Genomic DNA, 22,597 nt, shown 5'->3' on the forward strand with positions numbered 1-22,597 from the left:
TGATATGAGTATTGCTACTCTGGCTTTCTTTTGATTTCCATTTGCATGGAATATCTTTTTCCATCCCCTCACTTTCAGTCTGTATGTGTCCCTAGATCTGAAGTGGGTCTCTTGTAGACAGTATATATATGGGTCTTGTTTTTGTATCCATTCATCCAGTCTATGTCTTTTGGTTGGAGCATTTAATCCATTTACATTTAAGGTAATTATCAATATGTATGTTCCTATTACCGTTTTCTTGATTGTTTTGGGTTTGTTATTGTAGGTCTTTTCCTTCTCTTGCATTTCCTGCCTAGAGAAGTTCCTTTAGCATTTGTTGTAAAGCTGGTTTGGTGGTGCTGAATTCTCTTAACTTTTGCTTCTGAGGCTGCTAGGAGAGATTTCCCTTTCTCTTCTTTGTTCATACAGCTCCTGGGGTTCTGCTTTGGATTTGGCCCTGCCTCTGTGTGTTGATCGCCTGAGGGGGTCTGTTCTTCCCTCAGACAGGATGGGGTTAAAGTAGCAGCTGATTAGGGGGCTCTGGCTCACTCAGGCCGGGGGTAGGGAAGGAAACCGAATGCTCAGTGAGCCTGTGGTGGCAGAGGCTGGCGTGACATTGCACCATCCTGAGGCGCACCATGTGTTCTCCCGGGGAAGTTGTCCATGGATCATGGGAGCCTGGCAGTGGTGGGCTGCACAGGCTCCCAGGAGGGGAGGTGTGGATAGTGACCTGTGCTTGTACACAGGCTTCTTGGTGGCTGCAGTAGCAGTCTTAGTGTTTCATGCCCGTCTCTGGGGTCCACACTGATAGCCGCGGCTTCCGCCCCATCACTGGAGCTCGTTTAGGTGGTGCTCTGAATCCCCTCTCCTCGTGCACCCTGAAACAATGGTCTCTTGCGTCTTAGGCAGGTCCATACTTTTTCCTGGACTCCCTCCTGGCTAGCTGTGGCGCACTAGCCCCCTTCAGGCTGTGTTCACACAGCCAACCCCAGTCCTCTCCCTGGGATCTGACCTCCGAAGAAGCCGGAGCCTCAGCTCCCAGCCCCGAGCCGTCCCGGCCGGCAGGTGAGCAGACAAGCCTCTCGGGCTGGTGAGTGCTGGTGGGCACTGATCCTCTGTTGGGAATCTCTCCGCTTTGCCCTCTGCACTCCTGTTGCTGCACTCTCCTCCCTGGCTCCGAAGCTTCCCCCTGCCACCCCCGTCTCCACCAGTGAAGGGGCTACCTAGTGTGTGGAAACTTTTCCTCCTTCACAGCTCCCTCCCAGAGGTGCAGGTCCCATCTCTATTCTTTTGTCTCTGTTTTTTCTTTTTTCTTTTTCCCTACCCAGGTATGTGGGGAGTTTCTTGCCTTTTGGGAAGTCTGAGGTCTTCTGCCAGCATTCAGTAGGTGTTCTGTAGGAGTTGTTCCACATGTAGGTGTATTTCTGATGTATTTGTGGGGAGGAAGGTGATCTCCATGTCTTACTCCTCCACCATCTTGAAGGTCTCCCTCTGTTAAGATATTTTGATCTATGGGTTATAATTTTTATCCAATTTGGAAATATTTTGGCTATTATTTTTTCAAATATTTTTTTCTGTCTCTACTCCTTTTTTCATCTTTATTTTAAGGACTCCAATTATATGTATATTTCTCACTTGAGGTTGTCCCAGAGCTCAATGTGCTGTTTTTGTTTTTTCAATCTTTTTTCTCTTTGTGCTTTTTTTTGGGTAGTTTCTACTGCTATACATTCAAGTTATTTCTTTTTTCAGTGTGTAATGTGTTCATAATCCCACTCAGTGTATTTTTTTAATCTCAGACATTGTAGTTGTCATATCTCAAGGTTTGATTTGGGTCTCTCTCTTTTTAAAAAAAATTTTCCATGTCTCTATTTAATATAGCTCCTTTGAATATTTATAATAATATAATAATTATTTTAATGCCTTTGTCTACTAATTCTATTGTCTGTGTCATTTCTGAGTTAGTTTTGATTGATTTTTCTCCTTGTTAATGGGTTGTAATTTCTTTTCTCTTTCTGTGTCCTGTAATCTTTGACTGAAGGACAGAATTCCTGAATTTTATCTAATTGTGTGTTGAGTATTTTAGCTTTCCTATAAATATTCTTGAGGTTTTTTTTTTCTGGGACACATTTAAGTTACTTGAAAAAGTTTGATCATTTTTAGTGTTGTTTTGAAGCTTTGTTAGGTGGGACGGGAGCAACATTTATTCTAGTGTGAAATTTACCTGCTACTGAAACCAAACTCTTCTATGTGATCTACCTGATACCTGGTGAATTTTGATGGTCTATATTATGGCCAGTGAGAACAAGGATTATCTCTGGCCCTGTCTGGGCTTGTGGATTATTTCCTGTAATCTTTTTGACTGTTTTTTTTTTTTTTTTCTCCCCAACCTCAGGTAGTTTCCTCATAGGCATGCATCCATTAGTATTCTACTGAGTACTCAAATGGGACTCTGCAAATCTCTGGAGTTCTTTCTCTGTAGCTTTGTCTGCTCTCTGCCTTGAGAACGTTTGCCACTTTGGCCTTCCCAGATTCCCAAATCTATCTCCTCAACTCGGGGAGAATGCTGGGTTGCTCCTGGGCTCCCCTCCCCTGTGTTGTGGCTTGGAAATTTCTCTAGGTGGTAAGCTGGTGCAAACGTAGGGCTCACTTTTGTTTCTTGTTTGTCAGAGATCCCTGTTGTTCATTTCCTAATTTCCAATGTCTTAAAAATGGTTCATATATTTTATTCCATTTTTTAGTTTTTTGAGATGGGAGGGTAAATTTGGCCCTAGTTTTTCCATCTGGGCACAGAGTGAAAGTCTCCAGTGTTATAATTTTTATTTGTTTTTTTTTTTTTTTTTGAGTCAGGAATCAAATATGTTTCACTTGTAATTTTTTCATATGAATTTTTTGATATCTCCTCTTCTGTAGGCTTTCTCCTTCATGTCTCTTTTTAATTTGCAGTTTATTTGTTAAAGAGTACAAATTATTTTTCCTGTGAGTTTCCCATACTCTGAATTTTGCTGATTACATCCCTGTGATTTTGTTTAATATTTTCTCTGCCTTGTTCCCTGTAAATTGATAGTTGCATCTAGTGCTAATAGAGTTAGGATTGATTATTTTGGCCATACTACTGCAAGAATGGTGGTATATACTTTAAGCAGTGGGTACATTATATCTGTTTGTCTCCTTTTTTGTGATTGTAACAGCTATTGATAGTCAATGCTAAGATCCATTAATTCATTGGAAGTTGAAAAATGGTGGTATTCTATTCTTTCAAGCTTTCTACAATTTTTAGCTGGAATATTTCCACACAGAGAATGTTTCCCTTATTTACCACTGTTTATGTGGTACAGTTTGGTAGGATCATCAGGATAAATGCTTGGTTCTTTGTCTTTATTATTGATTTTTAAAATAATGAGTTGATTCTCTAGGATCCTTCAATAGTGAGCATTTGGGTTTTTTGTTTTATTTTTAGTGTCAATATGAACACATGCCTTTCAATATATTTGATATATTTTACTTCATTGCAGTTATTATTATTATTATTTTAATACTCAAGTATTTTCATCTCTGGCCAGTGGTAGTCTCTTTAAGTTGGCTCTTACGTCCTTTTCATACAAATCTGCTGGTCACTGATAGTTTCCTTGCTTTCTGGTGTGACAGGCATTCTAAGTTCATCTTGTACGTTTCCTGCCTCAGACCTAGAATGAACTAGTAGACGAAAATTAAGTGATTTCAGCATGTTCTTCTGAGGCAGTAATTTTAGCATTTGGAAGCAACTGTGGAGATCAGTTAATATATTATAGTCCACACATGGACCTTAAACATGACTAGTGACATAAAAAATACTCATTGTCAACTAAGCTTCCTATTTTAAACATTAAGTGTTTTGCCTTGTGATTATGTAAGGTGATTTTTTCTTTTCTTTGTAGGCTTTGCCAATCAGTCAGAAGATGATCAGGTGAATGTAATGGGTTTTCGCTTCTTAGGAGGTTCCCGAGTTACTCTTCTTGCTTCCAAAACCTCTCGTAAGTAAAGCCATGGTATTATTGCTTTTGAAAACTTCTATTAAGAACAGTGCATCACAGATCATTGCCACATCAAAGATTTCTGCAAGGGTGATGTTAGATATTGAAAACTAAGAGCCATTATATTAGTTATGAAGATAGAATCCTGTTTTATTAGTGATACTTAACTTTGGTTTTGGGGATGAGGAGAGTTTGATAGAGGAATTTAAGGAACTGAAAAATGTTTTTGAGATAGGTATATGGTGAAGTAGGTTTTAGGAGTTACTAGAAACTGGAGTTAATTTTTTTGGGGTATGTGTATATTCTTATATCCTCCTTTTGGACACTTGCAAAGATGAAAGTGAAAGTGAATAACTTTTGCTGAGATTAATCTCAGTAGAATGAAAAGTAGTAATTGTATAGTCAAGTTTGAATTTCAGATTTAAATATGCTTTATTGATTTGTTTGCTTCATATGAGAATAATGGTTGAAACTACTCAATGTAAAACTGACTTCTGATGTATGTAGACAATGAAGCTACTAAACTCACTGAGTTTTATGTACCTTCTTGGAAATAAATTAAAATATTAAGAAAGGAAGTGTTTAACAAATTTTAGGTACACTAAGGGTATTAGGGGAAATGAATGTGTGTGTGTGTATATATATACATATATATATATATATATATATATAAGTCTGAGTACACTCCAATTTTTGAAATCTCTGCCATTTGTACAGTGGGTTTCATTTTCTATCAATACTTTATGAATTTGCAGTTTTAGTTGGTTATTTCTTTTATAATTAGAAAAGATAGTAAAATAAGGATATGTTCTTTTTGAAAAATGAAGATGTTAACAGGGGGAACATATATACATCCTTATTTTAGAAACTAATGAAGTTTCTGTGGTTAAAATCATAACAGCTTCTGGAATGTGTAGATTGGTGGCTAGTGAAATAGATTTGGAAACAACTAAAAATTAAAGAATAAGATACACAAATTAAAGACATTTCTGAGAAGAATGAGAGAATTCTGTACTTTTCTTGGTCTTTGTGATTGGTCATGATTGTAGTCTTCTTTACATTGGCACCATTTTGTTTTGATTAATTTTAATCTTCAGTTGGATGATGGAATCATTTTTGTACATTTCTCTTTGTTAAAGTGTTCTCTTTAGTTATACTAAAAAATTGTTGCCAACATTTCTTTGGGAAATTATACACATCTGTTTGATTTCAGTTGATGATGCTGTATAATGAATCTGCAATTGAGACCATTTAAAAAAGGCAAAATTTATTCTTTGTGCAAATGAGGGTATTTATGTCCTAATGCATTATATTTATTCTTTTTTATATAAAGTAACTCTTAGAACATTGCTGTTGCCCATAGTTACTTTATCATTCTCTAAATTTCACCAAATATCCATGTATATAACTGATTTATTCACATTCATCTTAATATATGGTAATGAATGCCTTGACACAGCTACAGTGTGGGCAGACAGACTAAATAATGGAATTGGACAGGAACTATTAAATAAAGAATCAAATGAACTGTGTAAACTGAAACATGAAGTGTAGCCATTACAATTCCCTGATGGTTATTTTGGCCTCAGTGATGCCCAGAATTCTACCTAGGGAATGTCCTTGGAGATGAAGGGAGATAGATATGAAGAAAATACAATGGGATGGAGTCAAGATGGTGGAGTAGGAGGAAGCAGAGTTTGTGTCTCCTCACAACTAGGGCACCTACCAGGCACTGGTGGGGGACCACGGACACCTAAGGAGATGGGAGGAACCCCTGAGCAACTGGGTAGGATGTGGGGGTGGGGAGGGAGCGTAGGGAGAGGTGGAGGCAGGTTGGGACCAGTGCCCCTGAGGGGTGGCTGAGGGAGGGGAGGTGTTCCCATGCCTGGAGTGGCCCACACATGGTGAGGGGAGCATCGGGGATGGGGAAGAGACCCTTGGGGGATCGGAGGGAACACAGCCAGCATTTCCCCTGCCCACTTGGGCTCCGGGGAGTCTGCTGAGGTCCCAGGCCTGATCCTCTGCCCTCTGAGGCCCCTCTAGCCGTGTGGGTCCTGAGGGCATGGGAGGGAGGAAGAGGGAGAGGGGAGAGGAAAAGTGGAGGCCAGACGGGATTGGTGGCCCTGGGGGGGCGGCTGGGGGAGGGGAGGGGTTCCCACGCTCGGGAGGGGCCCACTACAGTGAGGGGATCAGCGGGGAGCCTGCTGAGGTCTGAGGCCTGATCCTCTGCACTCCGAGGCACGCTGTGCTGCTCGGAGCCTAAGCCCCGCCCCCACCCCCCCCACCCCCACACCCCCACCCAGGGCCTAACCTCCGAACTCCTCTCTCTGAGGCCCCCTCCAGCCCTGCTGCCTTTTCCGGCCCTGCAGGTCCTAAGCCTAGGCCCCGCCCCCACCTAAGCCCCGCCCCCACAGCCAAGACCTTTTCCAGCCTTTTTTTTTTTTTTTTTAAGTGTGGTTCTGTTTTTTTTTTTTTCCATGTTTATTTATTTTGGCTGCACTGGGTCTTAGTTGTGGCACACCGCATCTTTGTTGCAGCATGTTAAGTTGTGGCATGCATGTGGGATCTAGTTCTCCGACCAGGGATCGAACCCCGGCCCCCTGCATTGGGAGCATGGAGTCTTAACCACTGGGCCACCAGCGAAGTCCCTATGGTTCTGTTTTACCTTGTTGTTGTTGTTGCATTTATATCTTTATTTTTTCTAAAGATTTTTTATTTTTCTAATTTTACTTTATTTTTTATTCTTTGTTATTGTACTGCTCCTTTTTTTTTTTTTTGCTGCACCACCTGGCTTGCAGGATCTTGATTCCCAGGCTGGGGGGGCAGGCCTGAGCTCCTGTGGTGAGAGAGCTGTGTCCAAACTGCTGGACTAACAGAGAACCTCAGACACCAGGGAATATTAATCGGAGTGAGGTCTCCCAGAAGTTCTCATCTCGGCACCAAGACCTGGCTCTACCCAACTGCCTGAAAACTCCAGTGCTGGATGCCTCAGGCCAAACGACCAGTAAGACATGAACACAGCCCCACCCATCAAAAAAAATAAGATGACAAACAAATATGTTACAGACAAAGGAGCAAGGTAAAAGCCTACAAGACCAAATAAATGAAGAGGAAATAGGCAAACTACCTGAAAAAGAATTCAGAGTAATGATAGTAAAGATGATCCAAAATCTAGGAAATAGGATGGAGGCACAGATTGAGAAAATACAAGAAATGTTTAACAAAGACCTAGAAGAACTAAAGAACAAACAAACAGTGATGAAAAACATGATATCTGATATGAAAAATACACTAGAAGGAATCAATAGCAGAATTACTGAGGCAGAAGAACAAATAAGTGAGCTGGAAGATAGGATGGTGGAAATAACTGCTGAGGAGCAGAATAAAGAAAAAAGAATGAAAAGAATTGAGGACAGTCTCAGAGATCTCTGGGACAACATTAAACACACCAACATTCAAATTACAGGGGTCGCAGAAGAAGAAGAGAAAGAGAAAGTGTCTGAGAAAATATTTGAAGAGGTTATAATCGAAAACTTTCCTAACATGGGAAAGGAAATAGCCACCCAAGTCCAGGAAGTGCAGAGTCCCATACAGGATAAACCCTAGGAGAAACACACCAAGACACGTATTAATCAAACTAACAAAAATTAAATTCAAAGAAAAAATATTAAAAGCAGCAAGGGAAAAGCAACAAATAACAAACAAGGGAATCCCCATAAGGTTATCAGCTGATTTTTCAGTAGAAACTCTGCAGCCCAGAAGGGAGTGGCAGGATGTATTTAAAGTGATGAAAGGGAAAAACCTACAACCAAGATTACTCTACCCAGCAAAGATCTCACTCAGATTCGATGGAGAAATCAAAAGCTTTATAGACAAGCAAAAGCTAAGAGAATTCAGCACCACCAAACCAGCTTTACAACAATTGCTAAAGGAACTTCTCTAGGTGGGAAACACAGAGAAGAAAAAAACCCACAAAAACAAACCCAAAACGATTAAGAAAATGGTAATAGGAACAGACATATCAATAATTACCTTGAATGTAAATGGATTAAATGCTCCAACTAAGACACAGACTGGCTGAATGGTACAAAAACAAGACCCGTATATATGCTGTCTACAAGAGACCCACTTCAGACCTAGGGACACATACAGACTGAAAGTGAGGGGATGGAAAAAGATATTCTAGGCAAATGGAAAACACAAGAAAGCTGGAGTAGCAATACTCATATCAGATAAAATAAATTTTAAAATAAAGACTATTATAAGAGATAAGGAAGGACACTATATAATGATCAAGGGATCAATCCAAGGAGAAAACATAACAATTATATTTATGCACCCAACATAGGAGCACCTCAATACAAAAGGCAAATGCTAATAACCTTAAAAGGGAAAATCGACAGTAACACAATAATAGTGGGGACCTTTAACACCCCACTTACACCAAAAGACAGATCATCCAGACAGAAAATAAATAAGGAAACACAAGCTTTAAATGACACAATAGACCAGATAGATTTAATTGATATTTATAGGACATTCCACCCGAAAGCGACAGAATACACTTTCTTCTCAAGTGCACATGGAACATTCTCCAGGATAGATCACATCTTGGGTCAAAATTAAGCCTCGGAAAATTTAAGAAAGTTGAAACCGTATCAAGCATCTTTTCCGACCACAACACTATGAGATTAGAAATCAATTACAGGAAAAAAACTGTAAAAAACACAAACACATGAAAGATAAACAGTGCACTGCTAAATAACCAAGAGATCACTGAAGAAATCAAAGGCAAAATAAAAAAAAATCTAGAAACAAATGACAATGAAAACATGATGACCCAAAACTTATGGGACGCAGCAAAAGCAGTTCTAAGAGGGAAATTTATAGCAGTTCAATCTCACCTCAAGAAACAAGAAAAATCTCAAATAAACAATCTAACCTTACACCTAAAGCAACTAGAGAAAGAAGAACAAAGATAACACAAAGTTAGCAGAAGGAAAGAAATCATAAAGATCAGATCAGAAATAAATGAAAGAGAAACAAAGAAAACAATAGCAAAGATCAATAAAACTAAAAGTTGGTTCTTTGAGAAGATAAACTTGATAAACCTTTAGTGAGACTCATCAAGAAAAAAAGGGAGAGGACTCAAATCACTAAAATTAGAAATGAAAAAAGGTGAAATTACAACTGACACCACAGAAATACAAAGCATCATAAGAGACTACTAAAAGCAACTATATGCCAATAAAATGGACAACTGGGAAGAACTGGACAAATTCTTGAAAAGGTACAACTTTCCAAGACTAAACCAAGAAGAATCAGAAAATATGAACAGACCAATCACAAGTAATGAGATTGAAACTGTAATTAAAAATCTTCCAACCAACAAAAGTCCAGGACCAGATAACTTCACCGGTGAATTCTATCAAACATTTAGAGAAGAGCTAACATCTATCCTTCTCAAACTCTTCCAGAAAATTGCAGAGGACCACCCCAAATTCATTCTACAAGGCCACCATCACCCTGATACCAAAACCAGACAAAGATATCACAAAAAAAGAAAATTACAGACCAATATCACTGATGAGCATAGACGAAAAATCCTCAACAAAATACCAGCTAACAGAATCCAACAACACATTAAAAAGGTCATACACCATGATCAAGTGGGATTTATCCCAGGTATGCAGGGATTCTTCAATATATGCAAATCAATCAATGTGATACACCATATTAATAAATTAAAAACTAAAAACCATATGATCATCTCAATAGATGCAGAAAAATCTTTTGACAAAATTCAACACCATTTATGATAAAAAATCTCCTGAAAGTGGGCATAGAGAGAACCTGTCTCAACATAAGAAAGGCCATATATGACAAACCCACAGCAAACATCATTCTCAATGGTGAAAAACTGAAAACATTTCCTCTAAGATCAGGAAGAAGACAAGGATGTCCACTCTCACTACTATTATTCAACATAGTTTTGGAAGTCCTAGCCACAGCAATCAGAGAAGAAAAGGAAATAAAAGGAATACAAATTGGAAAAGAAGAAGTAAAACTGTCACTGTTTACAGATGACATGATACTATGCATGGAAAATCCTAAGGATGTCACCAGAAAACTACTAGAACTAATCAATGAATTTGGTAGAGTTGCAAGATACAAAATTAATGCACAGAAATCTCTTGCAATCCTATACACTAACAACAAAAGATCAGAAAGAGAAATTTAGGAAACAATCCCATTTACCATTACAACAAATAGAATAAAATACCTAGGAATAAATCTACCTAAGGAGGGAAAAGACCTGTACTCAAAAAACTATAAAACACTGATGAAAGACATCAAAGATGACACAAACAGATGGAGAGATATACCACGTTCTTGGATTGGAAGAATCAATATTGTGAAAATGACTCTACTACCCAAAGCAATCTACAGATTCAGTGCAATCCCTGCACTGGTATCAAATTACCAATGACATTTTTCACAGAATTAGAACAAAAAATTTTACAATTTGTATGGAAACACAAAAGACCCTGAATAGCCAAAGTAATCCTGAGAAAGAAAAACAGAGCTGGAGGAGTCACACTCCCTGACTTCAGACTATACTACAAAGCTACAGTAATCAAGACAGTATGGTACTGGCACAAAAACAGAAATATAGATAAATGGTACAGGATAGAAAATCCAGAGATAAGCCCATGCACATATGGTCACCTAATCTATGACAAAGGAGGCAATAATATACAATGGAGAAAAGACATCCTCTTCAATAAGCGGTGCTGGGAAAACTGGATGGCTACATATAAAAGAATGAAATTAGAACACTCCCTAACACCATACACAAAAATAAACTCAAAATAGATTAAAGACCTAAATGTAAGACCGGACACTCTAAAACTCTTAGAGGAAAACATCAGAAAAACACAGTTTGACTTAAATCACAGCAAGACCTTTTTTGACCCACCTCCTAGAGTAATGAAAATAAAACCAAAAATAAGCAAATGGGACCTCATTAAGTTAAAAGCTTTTGCACAGCAGAGGAAACCATAAACAAGATGAAAACACAACCCTCAGAATGGAAATAAATATTTGCAAATGAAGCAATGTACAAAGGATTAATCTCCAAAATTTACAAGCAGCTCATGCAGCTCAATATCAAAAAAACAAACAGGGCTTCTCTGGTGGCACAGTGGTTAATAATCCGCCTGCCGATGCAGGGGACACAGGTTCCAGCCCTAGTCCGGAGGATCCCACATGCCATGGAACAACTAAGCCTGTGCGCCACAACTACTGAACCTGCGCTCTAGAGCCCGAGAGCCAGAACTACTGAGCCTGCGTGCCACAACTACTGAAGCCCACGTGCCTAGAGCCCGTGCTCCACAATAAGAGAAGCCACTGCAATGAGAAGCCCGTGCACCACAAGGAAGAGTAGCTGCCGCTCGCTGCAACTAGAGAAGACCCCCTTGTAGCAACGAAGACCCAATGCAGCCAAAAATAAATAAATAAATAAATTTAAAAAAAAAGAAACGAACAACACAATCAAAAAATGGGCGGAAGACCTAAATAGACATTTGTCCAAAGGAGACATACAGATGGCCAAGAGGCACGTGAAAAGATGTTCAACATCACTAATTATTAGAGAAATGCAAATCAAAACTACAATGAGGTATCACCTCACACCGGTCAGAATGGTCTTCATCAAAAAATCTACAAACAATAAATGCTGGGGAGGGTGTAGAGAAAATGGAACCCTCTTGCACTGTTGGTGGGAATGTAAATTGATACAGCCACTGTGGAGAAGAACAGTATGGAGGTTCCTTAAAAACCTAAAAATAGAACTACCATATGACCCAGCAATCCTACTACTGGTCATATACCCTAACAAAACCATAATTCAAAAAGTCACATGTACCCCAATGTTCATTGCAGCACTACTTAACATGGCCAGGACATGGAAACAACCTAAATGTCCATTGACAGATGAATGGATAAAGATGATGTGGTACATATATATAACGGAATATTACTCAGCCATAAAAGGAATGAAATTGGGTCATTTGTAGAGATGTGGATGGACCTAGAGACTGTCATACAGAGTGAAGGAAGTCAGAAAGAGAAAAACAAATACCGTATATTAACGCATGTATATGGAATCTAGAAAAATGGTACTGATGAACCTAGTTGCAGGGCAGGAGTTAGAGACACAGACGTAGAAAACGGACGTGTGGACACGGTGGGGGAGGGGAGGGTGGGATGAATTGAGAGATTAAGTTTGACATCAATACACTACCATGTGTAAAATAGATAGTGGGAACCTGTTGTATAGCACAGGGAGCTCAGCTTGGTGCTCTGTGATGACCTAGCTGGGTGGGATGCAGCGGGGGAGGGAAGTCCATAAGGGAGGGGATATATGTATACATATAGCTGATTCACTTTATTGTACAGCAGAAACTAACACAACATTGTAAAGCAATTATACTCCAATAAAAAAATAAAATAAGGAAGTACAATTTTCCAGAGTCTAGGCAGATATTGGTGCTCCCTACTGCTCTATCAGTGCATTCATACCCAAGAAAGGAATGAAGTAATTTGTATCCAATTTGTTTGACATTTTTCTTTTTTATGAAAGTCACACAATCTTTTGTCTTGAAATCTGCATGGACAGAAAAACCCTACATATGGAAAGAACCCACTATTTTTTCCCTAGCAAACAGTCAAATGCTACATATGTCATATGTAGTTGTCCTTTGATCCTGGATAGTGTTTTATGTGGGTTTTAAAACCTGCTTGATAATCAACCAATCTTGAAGTGTGCTATGCGGTAATTTTAGTTCAATTTGGTGTAGATCAGTCAGAGCAGACAAGAGAAAAGTGAATGCAGCTCTTTGGCTCAGGTATCCAGTCACCTTCTCTGGGGAGCTGAATAAGTTTTTAATTTCAGAAAGTAGAGTAATGATTCAATGTAATTAGAGTTTATTATGTGAATTCTGAAAAATCCCAATGCATTGAACATAAAAATATGTAGGAAAAATACCCTACACTAGCGATATTTCTGAAAATGATTTCCACAGACCTAAATTGAAAATAATAAGACAGGTGGTGGATATGTATATTACTTTTTAATGTATGTATATTATATTACTAATATATTTATGTAATATATACTAATATATGTATATATGTATGTATATTACATTACTAATTATGTACATTATTGATTGTAGTGATAGTTTTACAGGTATATACATATGTCCAAATTCATCAAATTGTGTATATTAAATATGTACATTCTTTGTGTATCAGTGCTACCTCTATAAACTTGTTAAAAATAACCAGTAGGTCACATTTTATGAAATCAAATATTTTTGTAATCAGAATTATAAAATATTTCTACATGGAAGTCAATTAATTTTTACTGATTCAGTACAATGAAATTTCAGAAGAAATATGCTATTGACTAAATACTTATATATTCCTGCCATGGCACTCTCTTAAGATCCAGATCCACTTTGTGATTTATTACCTCACACAACAGACACTACCTCCTCTCTCTCCCTCTTACTTCCTGCCCCTTTTGTCTCCATACTTTTCTTGATCTTTCTTATATATCTATTTTTGTCTTTTTCTCTACTATATCTATTTGTACTTTGCCTTGTTCCACTTTTTTTTAAAGGATTTAAAGTATATATATAAATTATAAAAATTTCCAAAATATGAAAGGAGAAAGTAAACAGTTGAAGGAACAGAGAGAGAAAATAAGAGCAGGAAATTAATAAAGATAAGAAAAAGATTCTACTGCAGAATCAATAAGATGCTAGCAGTCTAAAAATAACAAGAAAGCATTTTAGTTCCAATTTTCAGAATGTTCAAAAGATCAAATCAAATCAATTGTTCAGGAGATGCACAGCCTTTACTGATGCTGAGTCCAGGATGAAGTTTCTCTTCTGAATATCATAAAGATAGCTTCTTCAATAATGTCTCCATAGCTTATTCTTATAGTTATAATCGTTATACTTATATAATTATACTTCATGAGTAACAAATTTCATAAAGCTTTAAAAATAATGACGAAACGCAATTACTAGGTATAATTCTGTATGAGCCCAAAGCAGTGCAGTCTAAGCTGCAGCTTAATCCAAGGATAAATTTAGAGTGTCTAGTATTACACACTCTAATTTAGTATCTAGCACTTTCAGTAAGAATTGGACAACCAAACTCAGTAATTCAGAAGTAAAATGTAGCTGGAAGGAGTTGTGGGTTTTGTTTTTAAATGAGCAGTATTAGAACATGTTTGAATAGCAATTGAAATGATTGAATTAATGGGAGAGGCTGATGATCAGGAAGAAGGGGATCACAAAGCAATGAAGTCCTTTAGAAGGAGAGAAGGGGTGGGATGCAGAGCCTGGAGGGTGAGGAGAATTGAAGGACAGGCCTTTGTAACTTTACTGTGACAAGATGTAGGTCCAGGGAGATTTTGTAGATTTGTTGACGGAAAGATAGGGGAGCTTTGATGATGTCTCAATTTGAAAAAGAAAAGGCATGACACTGATGTCTTGAAGAATAAGAAAGCAAACTCATGAAATATAAGGCAATGTTGAAGTCTGAGATCCTGAATTTTGAAGTGAAGCCAGTCATCCTTAGACGATTTTGCCTGACAGTGATTTGTTTATCAGTATCCAAGCAACTAAAGTCAGGGCTGGGATTTTGAAACAGAGAATTTCAGATAAAATATTTTTATGAGAATCATTGTAATAATGGACTACCAATTCTAAGAGAAATAAAGTAGAGAAAACTGATACATGGTGAGAATTTAATGGGTTCAATGGATCACAAGCCTTGATAAGGTTGAAGAAGTGAAGTAGTAGGAGTTATAGAGCAAGTGAACCAGAAGAGCAAAAGGTGGTGGTCAGAGAATGAATGAAGTGCTGATGTAAAGGGTTCAGAGAGACTGTAGATTCTGATGAGAGGCTCATCAGACAAGGTGTGACACTGGGGCAGTGGGTTGTGAAGATGGAGAGAAAACCAATGGAGACAAGGATTTCTAGGAAATGAAATGTCTCAGTTGTGGATATTGGAAGAGCCTATTTGATGTTAGCACAATGAAAGAGAAAAAGAAATACATACAGACATATTATTGTGAAATTTTAGAGCACTAAGAATCAGGAGCATATCTTCAAAGATTATAAAGGAAAAAACAATCTACTCAAGGAACATGAATCAAGAAGGCATTTAACATCAAAATTATTAGATGCTAGAAGACAATGGAAAAATTTTCGCTAAAATCTGAGGGAAATGATTTTCAATTCAGACTTCTGTACCCTGCTAAATTGGTAATTAGCAATGAGTGCTGAGTAAATACATCTTCTCAGTGTCACAAGTAGGGCTAAGCAATTGCAAATAGCAAATTTATGTTGCCTCAGGTAGGCCTTTGGGATATGGAAAGGATAACTAATATACTAAACATTTCAATATCCTGAAAGATTTTAACATGCTAGAAAGAGTGATTGAATTGAACAAGGTCAAGTTTAAAAGTCCTTTGCTTATCCATTTTGACTATTTTGCTTTCAGGTATAATGAAAGAATTGTAGTCATGTATGTGAATAAGGGTTGGGCCTTGAAAAAGCCTTTTGTTTTGCATCTGTCAAAAGAAAGCATATGTGATCCTGAACTGTGTTAAACAAAATATCTTCAGAACAAGGAAAGTGAGAGTCTTGCTCCACTCCATCTGGGTAGACCACGTGCTTTTGTTCATTTTTCATTCAGCAGACGTATTAGATATAGAGACTGTCGTGGCTGTTGTGGAGCTTCTGTACTAACGGGAGAGACAAACAGGTAGCGAACTGATACTGGAATGCTTGATGTGCTTACAGAAGCACACTTTTGATTTTTCTATTATTCTTTTCTATTATTTCTTCCAACTTTTGGTTTAAAAAGCATTCATCTGCTTTTCCATCTCACATTTTAAAATTTCCAAAGATCATAAATTATATTGATGCTTTGTTTATGATATGGATACAAACATTATTTATACTGATGAACTTCAGATGTTCTGACATGAATAGAGACTGACATTATGCACTTTTGTGCCCTGCTTAGTTAAATGTATTATTTTCTCCATTTGTAGTAGGGTGCAACGGCAATTGACTGGGTTCCAATCATCCAAATTTATTTCATTTGGAGGCTGAAATGGTTATTTCCACTGAGTTGCTATTACAAGATGCAAAGGAAAAGAGATAAAAAAATAAATTGAATGTTCATTTTGGCAGCTATTTTAATTACCATATTATAAAGATATATTTTATAATACAACTTTCTTCTTTCATGTTATATTGCAAACAGAAATTTTCATTTCTCCTTTCCATGAAATGCGTACTCTGGAAAGTCTCCAGGGCAATGTTAACTACCTGGGAGTACTAGTACTGAGAATATGCTTAATAATCAAAATAATGCCTTATAAATCTTCAACTCATTGATTCTTGTTGATTTTTGGTAATCTGAAAAAAAATCAACTTGCAGATATCGTGTTTATATTTTTATTTATTATTTTTAAAGATAAATTTATTTATTTATTTATTTATGGCTGTGTTGGGTCTTCGTTGCTGTGTGGGGGCTTTCTCTAGTTGCGGCGAGTGGGGGCTACTCTTCGTTGTGGTGCGCGGACGTCTCACTGCGGTGGCTTCTCTTGTGGCGGAGCACAGGCTCTAGGTGCGCGGGCTTCAGTAGTTGTGGCACGTGGGCTCAGTAGTTGTGGCACACGGGCTCTAGAGCGCAGGCTCAGTAGTTGTGGTGCACGGACTTAGTTGCTCCGTGGCATGTGCGATCTTCCCGGACCAGGGCTCGAACCCGTGTCCCCTGCATTGGCAGGCAGATTCTTAACCACTGTGCCACCAGGGAAGTCCCTCGTGTTTATATTTTTAAATCCCAAGTCTGATGGTGTTTTTTTATTTTAAAACATTTGTTCCTGCCCCCCCTGCATGTGTTGATGAATAAGAAAATAATTGAGGCCCAAATGTTAAAGTTACAGAAAATATCACACTATTTAAATGTTTATTATTAATGAGTTTTACTTTTTTGTTGTTTGGTGACATTCGTGTATTATACTTTATCACAGTGGAGTACTATCTTAATCCATTTGGGCTGTTATTAAAATATACCATAGACTGGGTGGCTTTTACCCAACAGAAATTTATTTCCAATAGTTCTGGAGGCTGGGAAGTCCAAGATCAAGGCACCAGTAGATTTGGTTTCTGGTAAGGGCCTGCTTCCTTGTTCATAGATGTCTGACTTTTCAGTGTGTCCTCACATGGCAGAAGGGTCAAGAAAGATTTCTGGGGTCTCTTTTATAAGGGTGCTAATCTCATTCATGAGGGCTGCATCCTCATGACATAATCACTCCCCAAGGCCCCATATCCAGGTATTATCACATTGGGTATCGGGACTTAACATATGAATTTTGGGGTGACACAAACATTCAGGCTATAGCAAATACCTGCTGGATATATAGAATTTTATTTATATTTAAATTTTTCATTGAGCTTTAGATTTTTTACTCACTTCATTCCACACTTTTTGTATCAAAGTTTTAATTTTTTCAGCCAATATATTTTGAACATCTAATTTTGCTTGATCTAAATTTTATAATACAAAGATAAATTGTGCTTGTGTAGGTCTTTTCCATATAACACTATAGTTGATCTCCATACCAACCTTGTGAGGTACGTTTTATTTTCCCCTTTGTGTGGATGAAGAGATTGAAGATTGGACGATTTATTTGTACTGAAGTCATAGATTTAAGAATTTACTACATTTTAAGTTTTGCTCAGGGATAAGACCTGAGAAACTGGAGATTTCCTTCCTAATGTGATACCCTTAATTGCTTATATATGCCACCACCATCTGTTACCTTGGTCATGGTTATAATGTCCTAACTCTAAGTCTATTCTTGTCCCTTTCCAATTTGTTTTCTACTTGGCAGTTCTTGTAATAAAAACGAGGAAACAAACAATTACAAATTATATCATGCCACTCTCCAGCTTAAAATCTTTTGTGTTTATAATAATATCCAAACTTTTACCAACCCTTATAGGTCTCCCTGTATGTTCTGGCCTAGCCTAACATCCAGCTTCATCTACGGGCACTCTCTTCCTCACTCTGGCCTTCTCTCAGTTCCTGGTACATGTCTGACTTTTTCTACCATGAAGTCTTTGAACTTGCCATTCCCTCTACCTGGGCTATTCTGCCCATCCTTAAGCTCCAAGCTTTATGCACAAAATGGTTAGGAGTGTGGGCTCCAGGCTCTGGCTTAGAGTTCGTTTGAATGACTTTGAAAAAATTACTGTGCCTGTTTTTTCCATCTACAAAACGGAGATAAAATAGTACAATTATAATGTGTGAGAATCAAATGAGATAATTCCTAAAAAGCATGTAGCAATTTCCTGGTACATTGTAAGTGCTCATGAAATTTTAGCTGCTAGTATTATTTAGCTGCTGTATTATATGAAATAATATAAAAACTGTTTTACCCATTAGTCTTTATCACAGCACCCTTTTTATCTGCATCATAGTCCTTTCATAACTTGTAACTATTTATTTGTTATTTACTTATTTATTTTCTGCCCTTCTCACTAGGATGAGGACCAGGACCAGTATGTGTTGTTCCCCATTGTTTCCCCAGCACTTATCATTTAATATCTTTTGAATTGAATGAGTAGGTGCAGAGTGACTTTGAATCTTCTTGAGATTATCAAATAAAGATAGTCTTGAATTATGGCTATTTTGTAAAGGGAATTGCATTTCATTTCTCTCATTTGTCTCTTTCCTTTGAACCTATTGTACACGACTTTTCTCTGTTACTTTATCTTTAGAAAGTGGAAGTCTTTGCCCAGTACAGGGGATTGAGATGGGTTTCTCAGAGAGTTCATAGGCCTCTGTTCAGATAATTCAAATCTTGATAAAAGATAAAGGGAAATGTTTAGACTTGCCCACATTTCATTTTGTCGGAATAGGGATTTTGTTGTCTGCCAGGAGTGAGGAAGGAGCTCCAACTGTAGGTAGCAGAGATAAACACTTCCCCTCTCTGGGGAAGAGTTTTGGGTACCACTGCCTTTCTTGGCTGTCCCACAACATCCCCTGCTCTCCTTAATGAAACACCCATGCCCAGTGTAAGCTGTGAATGGGGACTAAACCCAGCACTTCCTCGGAGACATTAGAATAGGTGTTAATTGGATTTGTCTTTCCCCAGCATCAGCTCTGCCAGTGGACAGCTGAGCTTGGGGTACTGGTTGGTATTTGGCTGAGAATCCTCTCCATATTTCCCCCAGTCATAAATTCTAATAAAATGTTTAACTTTTAAATAAAACTTAACTAATAAAACTAACTTTTGGTGGACAAACTTGCCAGGACATACCAGAATATGCCTTATTATGAGATTTTCTTGCAGTACCTACGTAGGTGATTTAACAGAAGCCGGTGTATTATCTCGTTATAGTGCAGCATAAAAACTGCTCACTCAGCTTCAGCCATGCTAGCTTCCTCAGTGTTCCTAAAATCACATTTCTGCCTCAGGGCCTTTGCACTCACAGTTCACTTGGCTGGGAATGCTCTTTCCACAGATATCCCCATGGCTTGCTCCATCATTTCATTCAGGTATCTTGAGATGTATATTTTTTGCATCTTGGGCCAGATGACATAGTTCTTTTAAAAAATGTGTCATAATAATCCCAGTTGTTTATGTGCATCTCTTTTAAGATTTGTAAATTGTGACACATTTGTACTGAAAAATTGTAGCTGAATGGATAACTTCCTCTGTAGTTTTATTTCATTTTTTTAAATTTTATTTTTTAATTTTTGGCTGCATTGGGTCTTCGTTGCTGCACACGGGCTTTCTCTAGTTGCGGCGAGAGGGGGCTTCTCTTCATTGCGGTTCACGGGCTTCTCACGGCAGTGGCTTCTTTTGTTGCGGAACATAGACTCTAGGTGTGCAGGCTTCAGTAGTTGTGGCACACGGGCTCAGTAGTTGTGGCTCACGGGCTCTAGAACACAGGCTCAGTAGTTGTGGCTCATGGGGTTAGTTGCTCTGCAGCATGTGGGATCTTCCTGGACCAGGGATCAAACCCGTGTCCCCTGCACTGGCAGGTGGATTCTTAACCACTGCACTACCAGGGAAGTCCTATTTCACTTTATATGTAAGAAATTTTATTCTTTATGTATATTTAGGCTATACCCCAGGTTTTTCTACTTGTATGTGGAAGCCTATTCAAAATCCTTCTAGGACCTAAATGAATTAAATTTCCTTTGAAATATCAGCACTGTAATATTTATGTAAAAATTTACAGCTCTATCTAAAATGACAATAAATTCTATCCTAAGGAAAACACATTTTATTAAGGCCACTTTTTTTTTCATATCTGCTATTTGAAAGTTACTGGGTTAGGTTCTATGTGGGTCTAATGAAGTTTATTATGGAATCCCTGCTCTTTAGTTTATAATAGCCTTGGGGAAATAATGGTGAGAACGATGACAATGGGTAGCATTTATTGAGCACCTAATACATTTTAGGCACCGTTTTGAGTATTTTATTAAAAGGTACGTATACATGAGAGGAAATGACTGCAATGAGGCAGTGTGTTGTGTCACTTTCAGGATCTCAGAATCTGGGAGTAGTAAAGGATCTTGTTCAGTATTATGAACCCTGGAGGTAGCTCTTCTCTAATGATCTTGACAGGCATTCCTGCAGGATCTCCATGGAGATTTGCAAGAAGGGCAGGGCTTTGAGCCCTGAAGAAGGAGCTCACACTGCCCAGAAGGAGCTGAGGCTGAAAGATGAGGGCCATGAACAGCTGTTTGAGGTGTGGAAACACCTGGAACAGGAGCTGGAGGAGTTGCTGATGGCCAGCCTGTCTGAGGAAGCCCACAAAATGGTGTAAGAAGCCCACATGAAGTAGGTGGGATCAGAAAAGCAGCTGAAAGAGGCATGGGCTGACATGCCGTAGGTGGAAGTGACAGCCTTGAAGACATCGGTCATCATATCCACACCAGCCTCTCCCAACCATGAGCTCCACCTGGCCCCACTAAGCCTGGACCCCACAAGGGCCCAGAGCACTGGCAGCTCCATCTGCCCAGCTGTGTGCCCCACTGTGGGACATGCTCTCACCCTGGACTAGGATGACAAGGAGGTGGACATGAGTTCTTTCCCACCCTGGACAAGCCCTGTTCCTTCCTGGGAAGGGTGTACCATAAGGATGTGGGCCCCTGCCTGGATTTCACAAAGTGGGATCTCCTGGTGCTGGTGTAGGCCACTCTGGAGGACAACACACTCACCATCCAGCCTGTGGCTTTGCAGGCAGCCACAGTCAAGTGTGGCAGTGCCAACGTATGTGCCCATACCTGCTGCTATCACATTCGGCTCTGTCACTCCAATAGTCAGGACTACATCTCAACATCCTCTTGGGCCTGCATCACTGCAGCTTGCAACTTCATCACCTACATCTGCTACATCCAGCGAGGACTGTGTGGCAGAATGTGAAGCCAGTGTTTCAGGAGATCACAAAACTACAAAAGGAGATGTAGCTGGATCAGCTCAGCTTCATCCTCTAGAAGGCCAAGGGCACTGCCTGGGCCTGGATGGGTGCTCTGGGTTGGAGCAAACACCTGCCCCAAGATGGGCAGACACAGAGAAAGACAAGGTCCTGGAGCCAACCCTGAGCCAGAAGCCACCCATCTACCTAGGAGTAGGGACAAATGGATGGGACCCGGAGGCAGCACTGAGCTGCCAAATATCTGTCCCAGGATGGATGGAGGGACAGACAGGTCTGTACCTCCAGAGATGGCCTGTCTTTCTTCCCCATTGAGTTCTATATCTCCCAAGGAGATTTTAAAGAAAGCACCAAACACCAAGGAGCTCAGAGCCTTAAACACTTCCTGAGGCAACTGACTCTGTGAATATCTATAATTATTATATAATTCTATCGTGCCTTCTGCCCTTTGCAGCTCCCTTGCTATTGTCTAATCCTTCTGTGTGATAGGCCATCACATACTTGAAAATAGTTATATATCACTCGGGGAAAGCCCTGGAACTTTTGTGGCAAAGTCAACCTTAATGGGGTATCCCTGACTCAGTGATGGCGGAAGCCATGTTTGTTCTTCCCCCATCACTCCATCTTCCCAGGTCGAAGGTGAGCTCCGTGAGAGCAGAGGCTCTTGCTTTATTCCCATTCTTGCTGATTTTATCCCCAGCATCTTGCACTGACTTATATAAATGAATGAAAGAGTGAATAAATACCAGTCTGGGTTTACTGTGTTGGACCCCAAGCTTACCTTTGGTAAGACTCCAGGTTTAGAGGCTCCTAATACTAGCATACTTTGTCATCAGCATTCTCCCTTCTACCTCTCTACTCACACCCCTCCATAATTGTGCTCTCTTTATCCTTCTTCTAAAGGATTAAACCTTCAGTGACATTTACAAAGAAAGGTAAAATTGTTATATCTGACCTTGGTCCTACTATCTTTGATGAGGAGAAATGAGGAAAACATCTGATCAGCACCATGGGCAGAAACCAACATTCAGAATAAGACTGGAGTGAGGGAGGGCAGAG

General features: G+C 39.0%; 1 protein-coding gene and 1 pseudogene across 4 annotated transcripts in view; both read left to right on the plus strand.

Moving 5' to 3' along the window:
• Window positions 1–22,597, plus strand: part of BBS9 (Bardet-Biedl syndrome 9) — a 466,187-nt gene that overhangs the window by 221,192 nt on the left and 222,398 nt on the right. For all 4 annotated transcript variants that reach the window (XR_009701766.1, XM_061197900.1, XM_061197902.1 and 1 more), the window contains one exon: window positions 3,894–3,989. Coding sequence is in view for 3 of the 4 variants with exons in the window: in XM_061197900.1 (XP_061053883.1) it covers window positions 3,894–3,989 (96 nt within the window). In the remaining variant the exon portion in view is untranslated. The remainder of the gene's footprint in view (window positions 1–3,893; window positions 3,990–22,597) is intronic.
• LOC133097029 (guanine nucleotide exchange factor for Rab-3A-like) lies at window positions 20,747–21,599 on the plus strand (annotated as a pseudogene).

This window comes from Eubalaena glacialis, chromosome 8 (assembly GCF_028564815.1).
Source record: "Eubalaena glacialis isolate mEubGla1 chromosome 8, mEubGla1.1.hap2.+ XY, whole genome shotgun sequence".
Taxonomy (NCBI): Eukaryota; Metazoa; Chordata; class Mammalia; order Artiodactyla; family Balaenidae; genus Eubalaena; species Eubalaena glacialis.